This window comes from Urtica dioica, chromosome 11, assembly GCF_054948205.1.
Source record: "Urtica dioica subsp. dioica isolate 48M chromosome 11, U.dioica_male_clone48M_v1_H2, whole genome shotgun sequence".
NCBI lineage: Eukaryota > Viridiplantae > Streptophyta > Magnoliopsida > Rosales > Urticaceae > Urtica > Urtica dioica.
Genome location: NC_142766.1, coordinates 7,725,446 through 7,742,854, shown reverse-complemented (window position 1 = coordinate 7,742,854; position 17,409 = coordinate 7,725,446). Strand labels below are relative to the sequence as shown.

At 37.8% G+C, this 17,409-nt stretch overlaps 2 protein-coding genes across 2 annotated transcripts; one reads left to right on the top strand and one right to left on the bottom strand.

The window, feature by feature from the left end:
* The first annotated feature begins 1,196 nt into the window (after positions 1-1,196).
* Positions 1,197-6,393, top strand: LOC149380970 (serrate RNA effector molecule-like). Its single transcript, XM_089630605.1, has 11 exons — positions 1,197-1,755; positions 2,208-2,323; positions 2,584-2,641; positions 3,321-3,470; positions 3,562-3,609; positions 3,762-3,830; positions 3,925-4,722; positions 4,857-4,905; positions 5,126-5,388; positions 5,483-5,659; positions 5,936-6,393. The coding sequence occupies exons 1-11, from the start codon at positions 1,358-1,360 to the stop codon at positions 5,994-5,996; spliced, it is 2,187 nt and encodes a 728-aa protein (XP_089486731.1). The 5' UTR covers positions 1,197-1,357; the 3' UTR covers positions 5,997-6,393.
* Positions 6,394-7,356: 963 nt separating this feature from the next.
* B73 (molybdopterin biosynthesis CNX1 protein / molybdenum cofactor biosynthesis enzyme CNX1 (CNX1)) lies at positions 7,357-12,982 on the bottom strand. Its single transcript, XM_089601009.1, has 13 exons — positions 12,746-12,982; positions 12,552-12,678; positions 11,947-12,077; positions 11,746-11,847; positions 11,588-11,671; positions 11,056-11,283; positions 10,528-10,718; positions 10,287-10,391; positions 9,645-9,929; positions 8,753-8,910; positions 8,558-8,664; positions 8,173-8,229; positions 7,357-8,029 (listed from the first exon to the last, which is right to left on the bottom strand). The coding sequence occupies exons 1-13, from the start codon at positions 12,914-12,916 to the stop codon at positions 7,817-7,819; spliced, it is 1,959 nt and encodes a 652-aa protein (XP_089457135.1). The 5' UTR covers positions 12,917-12,982; the 3' UTR covers positions 7,357-7,816.
* Between the last annotated feature and the right edge of the window lie 4,427 nt (positions 12,983-17,409).

The following is a 17,409-nucleotide window of genomic DNA, read 5'->3' as shown; positions in this document are numbered from 1 at the left end:
CGTCATTTGAGCCTCCTTTAATAGAGTCACCAATAGAGTGTGTGCTTTATTCATGGAAAACGCCTGAATTCAACCGCGATGATGTAGTGAAGAAAGAACCAAGACATTGTCTAGTTTCTTCTACAGGTAATATAAATTAATTGTTACTTAAATTTGCAAATTAAATGTTACGTTATTAAATATTTAACCATTGAAAGTAACAAGTAGCTCAGAAGAATTATATATTGGGCAGGAGTTTGAGACCAAGAAGGAATTAAAGAAACATATCTACCTATACGCCCCGAAATATAATTTCAAATTTAAAGAAGATGGTATATCATAACAAAAAATTTAAAATGCACGTGGAAGTTGACGGGTGTTGTACAGTGGTATGAAATATGGCAGATTACGTCTTACAAGAGTATACACTCCTGTTCGCGTGTCGTTCGAACAGAGGGTCATCGAGGAGCTGTACCATGAGTCATTGGTCATGTCTTTAAAGAAAATTTTACTATTAACTCTTTGGCCGGGTATTCGGCGCATAATGTCAGGGAGGAGGTGAAGATAAGATTAGGTGTTAACATATCGTATATAAAAGCTTGGACATCCAGAGAACAAACTATCAGATGCGTTCAGGGGCGGCCCTGACCTAAGGCGGGCAAGACTTGTGTCTTGGGCCCCCAATTGAGTTGGGCCACAAAAAAAATTATTTTACACTTTTTGCTTATTTTTAAGAAAATTTATATTTTTTTACCCTTAAAAATTTACACTTTTGATCTATTTTTTAAAAAATTTATATTTTTTACTTTGAAAATTTAAATTTTTATTAGTATTATAGAGCCCAAAATATTGAATCGCCTAGAGCTCCTGGTGATTTTGGGCTGGCCTTGAATACGTCGGAAGAATTTTATCCGAAGTTACCATCTTAACTATACGTGTTAGAGTAAAAGAATCTTCGTATTCTGTCGTACGTGGTCGTATTCCATCGTAGGTGGTTGTGGAAATCTTTTTGAGTGTCAAAATGAGAGAGCTCAAGCGAGAGAAGAAGAGATAATGAGGGTTTAATTTATCAGGAAGACATTTTTGTCTATTTTTTAGATAAAAATTCATATTTTGTGTGTCGTTCTTTTTTTGTTTTGAAAAACGTATTGCGTATCGTTTTAACTTTTAATTGCTAAAATAAAAGAGAGCAAGGAAAAGGAAGTATAAATACCCTAAATATCCACCGTCCAAAAGCACAACCTAACCCGGCTCACACGGTTAGGCTGGACTCACTCCGACTCACGCTTCCCAAGGACACAGGTCTTACTGGATATTCTCTCTCCGACTACATTTCTAGGGTTTCACTCTCGCGCTTCGACCTCCAAAGATTTCACCCATGGCCGAGGTCATGAACATGCCGGTTGAGTCCATCAAATCCGCCGAAGATCCTCCACGCTCGTCGCCGTCCCCCCCTTCGCCGCCTCCTCCACCGGAAGCGCCGTCGAGGAGGCGCGAGCGGGACGAGAGAGACCGGAGGGACGACGACCGTCCTCCACCTCGCCGCGGAGACTACCACGATCGGAACCGCTCTCCGCCGCCGCCGATAAGGGACAGGGACTATCGCCGCCGCGGAAGCCTCAGTCCGCCTCCACCGTACAGGGACCGGAGACAGTCTTCCCCTTCCCGGCGCTCTCCTCCGCCTCCGTACAAGCGCTCCCGGAGAGACGACGCTGGATACGATGGCCGCCGCGGAAGTCCTCCTCGCGGAAGAGGCTTTGGTCACGGAGATAGAAGGCGAGTCTGTGCTATCCTTATTATTTGAGTTTGGCTCTGTGAAATTTCGTGTACTTGAAGAATTTGGGTACGCATTTCGGTAAAATGAGGATTGTTGGGAATTTCGGCCTAAGTTGATATACATGAGTTCATTGTGCTGGCTGTCAGATTCTTTTGTGCTAATTTCCTATAGTTGTATTGGTAAACACTTCGGTGTCATTTTTTTAAGTATAATAACCATTTCTCTCTGTTGAAAGATTATCGTCAGTGTTATATAAGTTAAATGTGAAAGGCAATGCTTTCTAAGGAGATGGCCTAAACGAAAATACAGCCTTTCGTTGTTGAATAAATTTCTACGCCCTTTACAAACCCTTGAGTAATCTATTTATGTTTAATGTCTACATATGTTGAGTTCTTCTGGGTTCGTTGCGTTAGAGTCTGACAAATTATTCCAATGAATTTTAATGGCCCAGATCTGGATATAATCATGGTGGCGGATACGACCGTGAAATGGGTGGAAGGTCTGGATACGGTGATGATAGATCTCATGGACGGTTCGGACGCTCATCTGGTGGATATGGACCTCCAGGTGACTGTACTTTTTATATTTTCAGGTCTAGAAAAACGAGTAAAAAGAAGAAATAATATGAAAAATGACATGCTATAAATTTCCTTATGATATATGATTAGACAACTTGAAAGGAAGGCTTTGAATATAAGAGTAATGTTGGACAAAATTTTCAAGAAATGTTAACTTAAGTAGGATAGCAATAGGTGCGGTTTCACCAGGGAAGAGAACGGAATGGAAATGATCACAGTTTTTCTATTTCTTGACTCGTGTTATTGCAGAATGGGGGGACACAGATCGTGGTGCTTATGGTGATTCTTCTGGTGGGGGAAATTCAAGGTTAGCACTAACTTTATACTGATTTGAGTTTTCTGAAAGTTCTGCTAAGTTATGATCAAGCCCATATGGTATTCCTAACTTTCGACCATGTTGTTGGCTTCCACCTACTCACGGTAGCTGATTTTTCAGATTTCCATTTTTGTCACCACCACTTGAACTGACATTTTTCATCAAGAGACCATATTTTTCTCAGCTTTCTAGCACCATAATGATAGCAGTGTTTCTACTGCCTTATAAGCCTTGAGAGTTGTCAGATATTGTATCATTCTTAATGTTCCTGCTGTGAAGATGATCATTTCTCTCATGATCGACCATATTAAATAATAGTCGACTCAATTGAACTACTTGATTGCACTAGTCCAATTGGGCCGATTATTGTTTAATCTTTGTCAATCAGTGGGTAAATAGCGCAGTGATTACCAACTCTCGGATGACCATATTCAAGAACATTGCGGTTAAGTATGGGTAGTCATTGGTGTTGGACACATATGACTGTTTGAATCCAATAAAGAGCTAGCTTGAAGGAGCTCACAATAAGCTCAAGGTTTTGTAGTGCTTACTGCTTAGATGAGATCAGAGATTTCTCGACTATGTTGTATCAGCAGTTTCATTTGTAGAAAAATGACCACTACGCACTTCTTTCAATTTACTTTGCAAAGTGACAAATAAATGTCTCCAGGGAAGGGTTGATGTCGTACAAGCAATTCATTCAGGAGCTTGAAGATGATATTCTTCCAAGTGAAGCAGAGCGCAGATATAAAGAATACAAGTCTGAGTATATTTCAACCCAGAAGCGAGTTTATTTTAATGCTCACAAGGATGAGGAATGGTAAGTCGCATATTTTAACAATTTTCTTTGAGTCCCTCATTTTCCTGTTCATTTAATTTTTGTTATTTACTTGAATTTGAATATCATATAGGATGAAGGACAAGTATCATCCGACAAGTTTACTTGCTGTGATAGAGAGGTATTCCTGCTTAATATAATAAATGAAGAATTTAAACTGTTCACTTTGAGCCGAAGGAACCCATGAACTATGGCGGTGCTCTTGAGTGGATCAATTGATCTTCTGCCGTTGTTCTTGATATTGAATGTTCTCTTGCGTATCTCTATGGTCAGGAGGAACGAAGTTGCACGGAAGGCTGCTAAAGATTTCCTGCTTAATCTGCAGAGTGGAGCACTGGACTTGTGAGTATTGATAAATTATACATTCATGTTTTCACAATGTAGAAACGATTTTCTATTTCTGTCGTGGAAGATTAATAGTTATACATTCTTGCAGAGGCCCAGGTTACAGTACCTCAGCTCCAAATAAATCAGGACAGACCACTGATCAAAATTCCGAGGACGAAGTTGATGTTGGTGGTAAAAGAAGGCGCCGTGGTAGGACCCCGACTAAGGATGCTGATCTTCTGACAGCTGCCCCTAAGGCTCACCCAGTCAGTTCCGAACCCAAACAAATACAACTTGACATAGAACAAGCACTGGCTCTTGTCCGCAAGCTAGATTCTGAAAAAGGAATCCAGGAAAACATTTTATGCGATAATGACAAGAACAAGGAAAAGTCACACTCTAGCTCCAGTGGTCCGATCATTATCATTCGGGGATTGACAGCTGTCAAGGGACTTGAGGGTACGGAGTTATTAGACACACTTATAACTTATCTCTGGCGTATTCATGGAGTGGATTATTATGGAATGGTTGAAGCAACCGATCCCAAGGGTCTCAGGCATGTGAGAGCAGAAGGAGAGAGCAGTGACATCACTACTAACGAAGCAGCAGAGTGGCAAAAGAAACTTGATTCACGGTGGCAAGAGAGACTGCAGGGTCAAGATCCTTTGGAAATAATGACTGCTAAGGATAAGATAGATACAACTGCTGCTGAAGGTTTAGATCCCTTTGTCCGTAAAATTAGGGATGAAAAATATGGGTGGAAATATGGTTGTGGAGCCAAGGGTTGCACAAAGCTTTTTCACGCCTCTGAGTTTGTTCTCAAACACCTTAAATTGAAACACCCGGAAATTGTGATGGATCTTACTGTGAAAATACGTGAAGAGTTGTATTTCCAGAATTACATGAAGTAAGTTGAGAGTTTGGCAGTACATTGTTTAATAATACTCTTTCTGCTCTGTTAAAAAATATTATGCTTCTTTTATGCTGTTATATCTTATAGATGACTGTTTCAGATGATCAAGTCTTTGATATTATGTGCAGCGATTCTGATGCACCTGGTGGTACTCCTATCATGCAGCAACCTGTACAGGTATAATATATATATCATAAGTAGTATCCATTTTATTGTTTAGTGATGAATATACAAGTCACGCAAATAGACCATGTTGTTGATTTTTCGTGTTTTTTTCTTTTCCTCGGGATGAATTTTCATTATACTTGGCTTCATATTTCATTCCTCGTCACTAGTATTGTTTATTGTAGCTCAATGATTTTGGCGAATCCTTACCCTTTTGTCGTTGTATTTGTAGAGGGACAGGCTACAGAGACGAGGGTTTGGTGGAGATATCAGGCTAAAGGGTGGGCATGGTAACCGCAGGGAAAGGGATAATCGTGCCAATGGAGGCGAAAGATTTGAGAGACCTGAAAATATGCAGCACGGTGATGGTTCCAACGCTGGAAATCTTGAAAATCCGATTTACGACGCATTTGGTGGGCAAGGGATACACGTTGCTCCGAGCTTCCCATCGGACATTGCAGCACCGCCATTACTAATGCCTGTTCCAGGCGCTGGGTATGTCCTCGTATCATTGAGTTGTCGAAGCGTTATGTGTCTCGGTGTTTCCTTTCTCTTTGAAAAAGCTTATCTGCTACGATTTCCATGTCAGACCCTTAGGGCCTTTTGTTCCGGCTCCGCCTGAGGTTGCGATGAGAATGTTTCACGATCAGGGTGGTCCTTCCCCCTTCGAAGGTGGCGGAAGGAACGGGATGCCGGGACCACACGGCCCGTCCCCACTCATCGCTTTATCGCCAGCACTGCGCCAGGACCCACGGCGTATAAGAAGGTACTCTCCGATGAAGCTATACCTTTTTTTTTATTTCCCTTTAGCTTTTTGGGAAAATAAATAGACTGTTAGTGTGTGCATGCTCATTGGACCGTGCTAGCTTGTAAAGTTTGGGCTTAACATACGGCTTTAGTAATCAACAACAGAGAACGTGCTCATAGTTGATCTAAACGCTATAGTTTAAATCGTGACATTTAAGGATCCTATATATATCTATATATGTCTTTATTTGTGCTTTTTGGAGTATGATAATAGTAAGTCGGTTTATTTGCGCAGCTACCAAGATCTAGATGCACCCGAAGACGAAGTCACCGTTATAGACTACCGGAGCTTGTAGACAAGGCTTTTGGCCAGATGTTCAAAGCCTCTATTTTTTCCTATGCACAAAGACCAAGTCGGTTTTAAATTATCAGCAATAGAGGCTGATTATTGTGGGTAGTCCGTTACGGTAGTGATCACTCTGCGGTTGCTGATGTAGAATTCTTTTTACTTGCTTCTATAGGCTTTTGGAAGTGAAGGAAAGGGTGTTGAAGGAAGTGACTGTTTATGTGGAGGTCAGGTCTTATTTGAGTTAGGAAACATGAATTTTTGTGAAAAACGGCCCTTTAGGCTAATTAGCGATATGAGGTGGGTTTTCCATTGTTTTTAAGCGGAGTTTAGTTTTCCAGCGCGGGTTTTTCTGTCAGCAATGACAATTAATTAGAAAATAAAAAAATAAAACTAAATTTAGCGTATCACCTGATCAAGATAATAAGAGAGAATTTTTATAGATAAACCTCTGGTTGCCGACTGTCTTTTGTGTTGGAGTTTTGTTTGGAACAATGCTTGGCCTGTTCAAGTGGTGGTCAAGCATCCTAATTCAAACCCAAGTGTGGACATGTTCAAATTTTCGGACGCCAAGTTGGGCGCCTGAAAAACATTGCTATATAACATCTAAATCCTTTTGGATCATGTCGCCAAACCTTGAGCTCGCCTTTCAGCCGTTGGTATGGATGACATGTCGCATGCTAGTTTGTCATCTTCAGTTCAAAATTGAGTCCTGAATCAAATCGAGTCTGATAACCATTTCTTTCATTTGAAACATATGGATGCGAATCCCAAGATCAACGTTGGTCCAGTAGTGGTAAGAGTGATTCTTGGGACCTTATAGTTCTTTAGTTCCGTCCCCCTTAGAAGCAACAATTGGGGCCATTGGAGTATCTCCCAATTGATAATGTCAGGGTTTCGTGAATTTTAGTCGCATCTAACTTAGGTACCACGATTAAAAAAAAAATATATGGATGCGCGGCCTCATTCAAACGAACAAAACTAGATACATTTTTTTTTTATTTGTTTACCGATTTGCATTTCAAATTGGATTTAGGATTCTTCTGTTAACTAAAATCAGTATTCGGTTTGGAATTGATTATACTTAAATTCTTCTGATAACTAAAATCAATATTCTGTTAGGAATTAATTATACTTGGTGTAGATTGAGTCGCTTATTTTTTATTTACCGAATGATGTAGATTGAGCTACTGTTATTGCCGAAACATATTACCCAACATGCCAATTAACACATGTTGCACTTATATCATGTTAATAAAATGTATCATTTCATTCGTGTATATGACAATCTCCTACATTATCAAGATTTTTTTTTTCATAGAACTTTCTCCTGTTTTCTCTCAAGTGGTCTTCAGTCGAAAAGACTCAAACACGACATAAATCTCCCATCCGTTCTTTATATAAAACAAAAATAATTATGGACATAATCAAAAGGGTAAATACTTCTCCTCAGCTTCTAACAAAGGAAACAAGATAAATTAATGCCACCAGTGGCAACATTATTCAGCTTCTGCCTTTTATTTATTTTCCTATATGGCCACTTAAGATCTAAACAACATACATTTTGTTCACAACTAAAATTCTTCGGAAAATTGAACTTCAAATATTACGTCCAGGCAAGAACTAAAATAAGACACAAAGAGCCCCTTTCTGATATCAACATTTCCAGAGATTCTCAAGACGAATCCGCATTTTACCAGTTAGTCACCACCGTTCACTTCTCCTAGTTAGGCATGAAAAAGTTGAGTCCTTCATTCTGTCATGGGTAAAGTTAATTTGATGTGCAGAGACCAAAAATCACAAACTTGACGTTACTTTATCCAGAATTTCTTAGTCACAAGAACAGCCTTTTTTGGTGCCACTGGAGGCCGATTTATAACTGCGTTCCCACTCGTCCACTGGAGCGGACTCCACATGAGGAACGTGACGGGGATGCTTTTCCCTTTTGTCGCCCTTAATCTGCTTCAAAGCATGTTTAAGAGCAGGTAACAATGCTTCCATGCACTCGCCAACCGCGTTTGGGTTCCCGGGCATGTTGATTATCTGTAATATTTATCCAATTAATTATAGCCAATATGTTCTTATTGCCAAAACTCATCTAATTTACTCTAATCGAAAACTAATTCATTTTATGGGGAAATTCCCCGGATAGAATGGGAGATGAGAAAAAAAATTATAGCTCTTACCAACGTTGAACCTCTAATTCCTGCAGCAAATCGTGAGAGCATGGCAAATGGCGTCACCTATTTTAGATACAGAGAGGCGAGGTTTTAATGTATCCAAATATTTCAAAATAAGAAAGATTGATCCCCCAAAAAATGGCATCTCTTTTCCACTTTTAACTTTTTTCATCCCAAACCTAAATTTCAACTAGCTTATAAAACAAGACATCCAGTTTTACATAATTTGAGTGAATTTAACGAATTTGCATATAATTCATGTCCCAAAGTTTCTCTCATTTATATCCTCGTTCCATTAAGCTTCGTTGTTCTAGTCATCTTCAAATGTTTTGATCAGATCAAGAAGAAGAAAAAAAAAAAACAATTGAGGGCATTGTGAAACGATGCTTACCTTCAAACTCTCTTGCATCATGACATAGATGAGTCCCGGCGTTTCCTTCTCGATAACTTCTTTTGTTGCTTCAGGAGTAACATCCCGAGGGGAGAACCCAGTACCACCTTTATTATAAAGAAATCTGATTTAGCAATCCAAGCTTTGAGATACACGATACGAAGCATATATATTTCGCTAAATGAAAGAAAATACCAAGGGTGAGAATGAGATCCACTTTGGTAATATCACTCCAGTGCTGCAAAACATCTTTGATTTTGCTGACTTCATCAGGGACTGAAGCTGTAATAACAACTTTAGCTCCACCCAATCTTTCTGATGAAGAGTTTATAACAGAAACTGCCCTGGGACCACTGAGGGAAAAAAATGTAATATATGAAACTTCTATAATCACGTCAGGACATACAGAAGCCATAGTTAAACTCAAATTCAAACAAAGACAAGTGAAGTTTCAAATCAGTGAAAGACTCTCATATGCCTGGAAGAAGATAAAAGAGCAAGTCCAACTTCTATGAGTTTTCAATGTTAAAATGCTAGCCTTGATCAGACAGATATCTGATTAATGAACCTTCGACTACTCATGACTGGGCTGAGATTAGATTAAAAATATATTGCAAAGCATTTAGTAACTCCAATGCTTTACTTCAACAAGGAGTATATTAATTCTGCTCTCTTTGGCATCAAATAGTGACCTTTATGAAACAAACATTCAAAAAGGAGTATCCAGATGCAATCGATTTTTTACAGTGATTCATTTTCAAGCAATGATAATCGGGTTCATCATTTGATTAATAGATTTAAATGTATCATTAGCCACTAGTGGACTAAACAAGCTGGAAAAACTTTTATTGCAGAGAAATCACCGTTTCCTACTCAAAACTTTGAGAAGGTGGAACATCACATCTGCTACCAATTTAGCATCCAGAAAGCGACCTTATTGAAAGCATGATTCAAAATAGGTATAGATAGGAAGATGCGCTTTGTTCGGAACAAATGCCAGGTTCATGAAAACACCAAATATACATAGATGCACATAATGTTCCATTTTTCGAAACTCTACGATAAATTGAAATACAAAATGGCATACCTTCTATCAGGTCCCACCCCTGATGAAACAGTATCGCTCACTGTAAGAATACCTACTTTGAACTCTGATACCGGATTGTCAACAGCTTTCGATTCTTTTTTGGCGTTTTTTTGTACAGGACAGTTCGTAGAAGATACAGCCATTGGATCTGAAATCACGATGGCTGACAAAGAAGAACCAGCAGGCACTACACTTCCTGTAGCTGGCAACTCCAATAAAGCATTAGCAGACTTCATACTAAGAAGCCGGCTACTCATTTGATGGCCAGTACTCTCAGCAACAAATCTGGAATAATTAAACAGTTGAGTTAAAATTTCAAAGAAACAGCTACAGACTAAATAGAACTAATGAGACTAGACGAACTAGGATAGATACCATACTATTGGAGTTTAGGGTTATTGATAGTACGTAGAGGAAATTAGATTATAAATATTATTTGGTTATGAGTAGATGGATATCCGGGAGGGATGTAGTATTTTGAATTGGCGTAAATCTATGGAGACATCCGGGTCTCTCGGTTACCAGTATTATCTTGTATTAACTTATCTTGAACAGCAACGGCTTATCAAGGTTTGTGGCTGTCTATCAAATAAGACAAGATGAGACAAGATTCCAAGATGGTCATTTTTTTGCACAGCTTACCCAGGGTTTCCTGATCCGTCATTAACCTCCCACCGTAATTTAACGCGGTGAAATTCTGGGCGGAATGGGTCAGTCTTTATGGGCTGACGAAGACGGGCCTGCACTCTGTACATAGGAAAAAAAAATGCTAATTAGTTGCCAAATTTTCTACAAAGTCACTGCGACAGTGTCGTTTAGACATACAGATACATTTGTAGATGAGAAAAGAGTGACAAAGATGAGAGAGAGAGGTCTCAACAACCTCAAGAGATGAGGGTTTTCCCAGCCAGCAAGATGGCGGATCGTTGGTACCACGAAGAGATGGAAACAGACTAAACAGCTAACCGGATTTCCAGGCAGCCCAAATGCAAGAATCTTATGCTGTGGCATTTCTTCAGCTGTCTTCACACCAATCTCTGCAAAAGTCAGAGGTTTTCCTGGTTTCATGCAAACCTGACCCAAAAAATTTGGAGATTAATTGAATGCAGAATATTATTGTTTGTCTTACACACTGTAATCATTATCTTTCTTATCAGGGTTCGCCTTCCATTTCTATCAGGGAATTTTTTCCCCTTAAATTACTTGTAAAAGTACTACATGCTTCCATTATCTTCTTCTTTGGACAGAACTTTTACCATTGATCTGATCAAGTATATCAACATTTGTGGTTTGACATATAATCACACACTTAAATATCAGTTTTTATATAATAAAAAAAAACTGGACTAAACAAGCAACAATTGCCCGTTGACAGCCTAAGATATATATACAAATTATGAACTTAGTCAACCTTAGTGAAATGAACCGTTCCTCTCTTCTTGAGAAGTGGCTTGACAAAATCCTTGTCTCCCATGGAAACACCACCGGAAGTCAGAAGAATGTCGACCCCAGAAGCCATTGCAGTATCCATAATCCTCTCGAGTTCAGCTTCATCATCTCTTGCGATCCCGAGATCAACTACCTTGCAATGCTGCTGTACAGAAGCTGCCAATAACATAGCACGGTTTGAATCCCTAATCTGCAGATGCCAGATCCAAATCTCAGCTGAACTATCCAGACCACTCAGGAAAACTATTCTCGACTTTTAATCAAAACCAAGGTGTATATCACCGCTATGAAATTAACATATAGTACATAATTAGTTTGAGCAGTTTCAGAGAGAGTTGTATTCACTCAACAAAACAAACTATGTTAGGCAAGCTACTCATATAACAGAACCCATACACAACATTAAATAAATTTTTATAGAATGCAGATAACATAGTAAAGAAAGCAAGATGAACTTTTGTGAGTTTCTCGCAAGTATTTCTAAAATATAGTACCTGCCCACGATTTAGACACTCCGTCGCGGGTTCTACAAGTTCGTCTCCGGTAGATAGAACAGCAATAGTTGGGGTACGGAGAACCTGGCTCGAAAACACTAGATATTAACAAAAATCACTATTCTGTCGTGCAGAAAGTAGATCATCATTTCAAGTACCTTCACCATCGTGACTCCCACTGTAGCAAGCAAGCCAACTTCCGAAGCACCAATTGTCTCTCCAGATTTTAGCACCACATCACCCTTCTCAATATCGCAGCCCTGAAAATCAATAATTACATGAATGTGCTTTCTAAACTCAGCGATTAAAACATATATTTTCAAATATTAACAGAAAAGAAAAGAGTTTTGGGCTCTTACTACTGGGCGGATATCTGTCCCTTTGCTTGTTTGTATCAGTATCTTAACTCGCTTTGATTTTAGAGAAGACTCTTCAACTAATTCAGTATCTTCAACCTGAACAACCGCATCGGCTCCGTCTGGGATTGGTCCTGAAGGCAGAGTGTTACACAATGATCATCAATACAAGTACCATGTCGTTATGGCCCCGTTTGGAACCTGATCACACCGCTAAGGAAAACGAAAATTGTGAGAAAATAACTTTAGGGAAAATAAAAAAAATTCTGTATCATATAAGGAAGTCGAGGAAAATAAGAGGACACGATGAAGGCACGAGATGTGAGAGAGGGAATGGAGAGGCGTATGAAATCCGAAGAGTAAAACCTTGAGCCTGTAATTCTAATTCACTGTACTCTATACATATATGAATTCTAGTTGTGCATGTTTTACCAATTTGTTCTTCATATATCCTCAATAAGGAAGACATACGAACATTCCAATCACTTTCAAGGTTCCAAACATATCATGAGAATAAAATGAAAAGCAGAGTAACCTAGCACTAGTCGAACCGTTAAGCTAAGACACATGAATGATAAGCAATCCCCATTTGAGTTAGCCTAACTCGCCTCCAGTAGTGACGTAAGCAACAGTTCGAGGAGCGACGGTGATTCCGAGACCATCATTTCCAGCTCTGGCTTCTGCAACTACTGGATACTCGCCAGGCCCGTCCGAAGCCACCACAGCATATCCATCCTAATCAAAAGATCTGTGAGATGTCCGAAATAAGCAGTTAGGGAAGTGAGATTAGAGGTCACCTCACCTTGATGGAAGCTGGATATGGAGGCAGAGGGTCAGGGGCTGTGATATCCTCGGCCAAGATCTTGCCCAGCGCGTCGTGGAGTGGCACCGTGACACGTGGAAGGCGGCGAGCGACTCCGAGCACGACTCGGAGAGCCTCGTCGACGGTGACCATGGTGGGTCGGGCGTCCATGTTTGGTTAGGGTGGGATGTTCAAGTGGAAGACGATTGATTGGAAGGTTGATATTGTGAGAGAGAGACAAATTGGAGTATTTATATAGTGTTTGTTTAGTGCGAATATGTGTAGGGTATGAACTCTCAAATATTTTCCAATCAAAGTTTCATCGAGTTGGATACATATTTTTCTGGTTCAAAACTAACAAAGTTTTCAATCTAACACAACAAAAAGAAGTATCAAACTCGAAATATAAAAATTTCATTCATGAAACTACCTAAACACAAAGCCCTAATTTGTTTAGGGGTTGAGTTTTTGCACCGTCAATATCGTCGCCGTCGTCGGAACTCGGCTTCGCCACCGGAATGTCTACCGCCCGAATGAAGCTTGACTCGATGATTGGTGTGGTGTGCAAGCGAGAACCCTGTACCAAGCAGAGTAGGTACGCTGTTTTTTTTTTTTTGCTGTTTTGTTTAAAAAAAATAATAAAAAAAATAAAAATAAAAGGGTATATTGAGAGAGGTATAGAGGGTACTCACTTAAAAATGAAACTTTTAAGGGTACGGAGTAAAAGCTCTCAACTTTTAAGGGCAGTAATTTAGCTTACTGCCCTTAAAAGTTGAGAGCTTTTACTCCGTACCCTTAAAAGTTTCATTTTTAAGTGAGTACCCTCTATACCTCTCTCAATATACCCTTTCTTTTTTTTGCTGTTTTGTTTAAAAAAAAAGAAAAAAAAGAAAAGGGTATATTGAGAGAGGTATAGAGGGTACTCACTTAAAAATGAAATTTTTAAGGGTACGGAGTAAAAGCTCTCAACTTTTAAGGGCAGTAAGCTAAATTACCCCAAAGTAAAGCATGTCATGTGGGTGGTCAAGTTTTGGCAACCATTGTGTGGGACCTCTCGAGAGCTTTTAGAAATTTTAAGATTATCTAGTTTTTTTTTAGGGTTATTAAGTTATATAGCCACACGGATATAGTGGATTGAGATATAGCCCACATTTGGTTAATTTCTTGTAAATAGCCAAGTAAACTTATTAACAAATTAATAGAAGCCTTATTTAACACAACCAAACATATATTTTAGGTAGTTAATTGGCTGCCACGTATGCAAATTGGTTATTTACAAATTATTTACCAAAAATTGGTTAATTTACAATTCTTTAAACTTAAGTGGCTTACGTAGCCAATTTTTTGTTTTTTTTAAGCCCCAAGGGCTAAGGCTAAAGATAATATTTTGTTTTTTAAGGGCCATCAAGATTACCACTCCAAAGACTTAACTTGATGGTAAGATTTTCTAGTCTATGAAACGACCTCTACATAAAGGGATTCAATCCCTAATAAATACAATATTAACATTTGAAGATTAAATATTGTAATTTGTGTTTAAATTTTCAATGTAATCAAAGATATGATGTATCATGTAAAAATTGAATAATTAAAAAAAAATTCCGAGATTATATACATATATATATACCAATATTTCAGCGCCGAAGCGCTGAATTACTTATATATCTAAATTAACTAATTAACAATAAAAAATTTCACAACTTTTCATTATCCGATTGTTTAATATTGGTTATCTCAAACAACTTTTATAATGTACTAAATATATATCATGACTATATAATATTGCTATAACTGATTTTTTTTTAAAAAAAATATTGGTGTATATATCATCTAACACGTGGTGTTTTCAAATGGTATAAGAGCCACATGTTCAGGAACATTAAGAGTTTGGATTGTGTTTGCGATGTGGAAGGAGAAGCCCTCAATGTGATGACCTTGTAATGGGAGTGCATTGTGTCGAACGTCTTCCTGACAATGACGAGGGTCAGGCGGCATGTCCCGTTGATGCCAAACGGCGGTACAAGATGATTTCGCTGGAGGGCGCCTAAAACAAGAAGAAATGATCTTCTGGTGCTGAGTCATCTAAGGCACACCTTAGTACTTCAAAGGGGAAAGCACCTGCTAAGAAGGAAAAGAGAAAATTCAAGAAGAGAGGAAAAGGGAAAGAGAAGAAGCCAGATAATGTTGGTAAGTGTCACCACTGCAACACTGAAGGTCATTGGAAGATGCATTGTCCTTTGTACTTGAACGAGCTTGAGAAAAATAAGAAGAATGTTGGTATGATACTTTAAAATCCATGATTAAAGATATCCTAAAAATCTTGTTTGAGGAAAATTAATCACGAGCATGCCTCTTTTTGTGTTGCAGAGCAGATTTGATGGAGCATGAAAGTGTCAATGAGCTTGTTAAACAATGTCGGATTCAAGCCTAAGTTGTAGAGAAGCTCATGCTCCAATGACGATCTAATTTCTCACTAGTTTTATTACTTTCATTTATTGTGTCGGATATTATGAATCTTATCTTTCCTTATATTTTATTACATTATTTATGAACACATGCTTGTGTCATTGAATATTTCTATCTTTATTATTGGATGCCTTTATGATATTGTTTAAGCATGAATATTTTTCCCTATGATTGAATAGAATAGGAAGGAATTGAATGACGTTGATATGCTATAGACGAACACAATTATATTTTCTAAGTTATAAATTTCTGTTAGAAATTTAATTAGCATTTATTGATTTTTTTATTTGTTATGTTGAATATATTTAATTGTAAAGAACTATTTAGAGCAATGATTGCGTCTAAATATTTATTACCTACCTTATATCAACAATGATTTGTGCGAGTGGGAGGTAATAAGAAGACACAACAAAAAGTTAATGTTGATAATATATTGATTTAGTTGGAGCATCCTTAACCGAAACCTTGCCACTATTATTCAATAATTAAGTGGGATCATCCTTAACTGGAATCTTGCCCTTATTATTCAATCATTGCATTGGAGCATCATTTTTAGTTAACTTGCCACCGAAATTAATAAACGAGTGGGAGAATCCTTGACTGGATCCTTATCACTATTATCAACAATATCTTTCCTTGAATGAAAAGACTTGATCATGAAATATCACAAGAGATCAAACTAACTAGCTAAAGTTATAAACCCGTTTTAGTAGATCTACCATTCAAGCCAATAACTTAATGGAAACGTAAAGATATATAAATAGACATATGAATGTGTTCGACCTTTAAAAGCTAATTGGTAAAGAAGATATTTAACCCTTGAGAAAAGACATTGACATTGATCTTGCTCTTCTCTCTGATACCATGAACTAGTTCATCAGGGTCTTCAAATAAGAAGATGAATAGTCCAAATGGATAAAGTTCTGAAAAATTTATGACATGGATCTAGGTAGTTATTCTTCTAAACTTTTTGAAATACGAAAAGCTGATTCAAGGGCTAAACAAACCACATGTAATTATACATAAAGGCTTGTCTGAAATTGAAATTTGAAAAATGTTCATTGTGTAACTCCTAAGTATGTGTCATGAATGAAGTCACCAATATTTAGTGGTCGACTAGTTTATAATACAAGTAAATTGACTGAGCTAACTGTTTCCATAACTTGAAGTTTAGAAACGACAAACTCATTCTATTTTGTCTCATATACATACTTATTGAAATAAGGTATAATCTTGATTGGCGAGGCTAGAAACTTTGTCATTAAGAGGATTAATATTCAAACCTTTGACAAAAGTAAATTTCCAAGAAATAATAAGGTATTGAACACTAATATTTCTGGAAATAGTGAGATACTTAGGTTATTAAAATATAGTAAATCTTTAGTAGTGTGTATATTGAATATGAGAACGACTAATAAGGACAAACTATAAATAACCAAGTAATGAAAATATGTCAATATAGTTCTTTTAAATACGTTCAATAAATCACACTATGGATAGTAGTGAGATATTGAAACATGTTGTGGTGCAACTAGTTTTGGCACCAAATGGGATATACACCAAGAATGGGTGAACTTCTTATCTTAAAAGATATAAAGTTGTGTGTATGATCTAAAAAGATTTGTGAAGTGTGCATTCACTAGTAAAACTCCTACGAACGATTTGACTTGACCTTAATTGGTAAGTCAAAGAACACTTACAAAGTAGCATGTATTTGGAGAATACTTAATGGGACATTGATCAACATAATTGAAATATAAATTAAGGAGAAAATCCACAAGTAGGGAATCTCAATCCTGGTCAGAGATCGAAGCTGTTTGTTCTACGATGGCTAAGCATTAATGATCTAAGGAAACTACCTTATCTACCTTATCTTCTCTGGTCAAAGTGGGAGATTGTTACGAATATCACCCACTGAAGATAATAAAATAAACATGAATGTTTACTGAATTTAATAAGAAGTTTACTTTATTAGCATGATTGATTAGTGAGTTGTTTTGTGGTGAGAATCAATAACAACTATTATCCTTAGTCTCCGTATTAAACTGAATTACATGTTGGGCATCTAAGTTCGGGCGGTGAACCAAAACTTGATCGATGATTGATACATGCCTGGACAGATGTATCTAAAATCATATATGTGGAATGCAAGTGAAGAATCACTTGGTGAGAGCATTCTACACTTTTGGTGAGTGTAT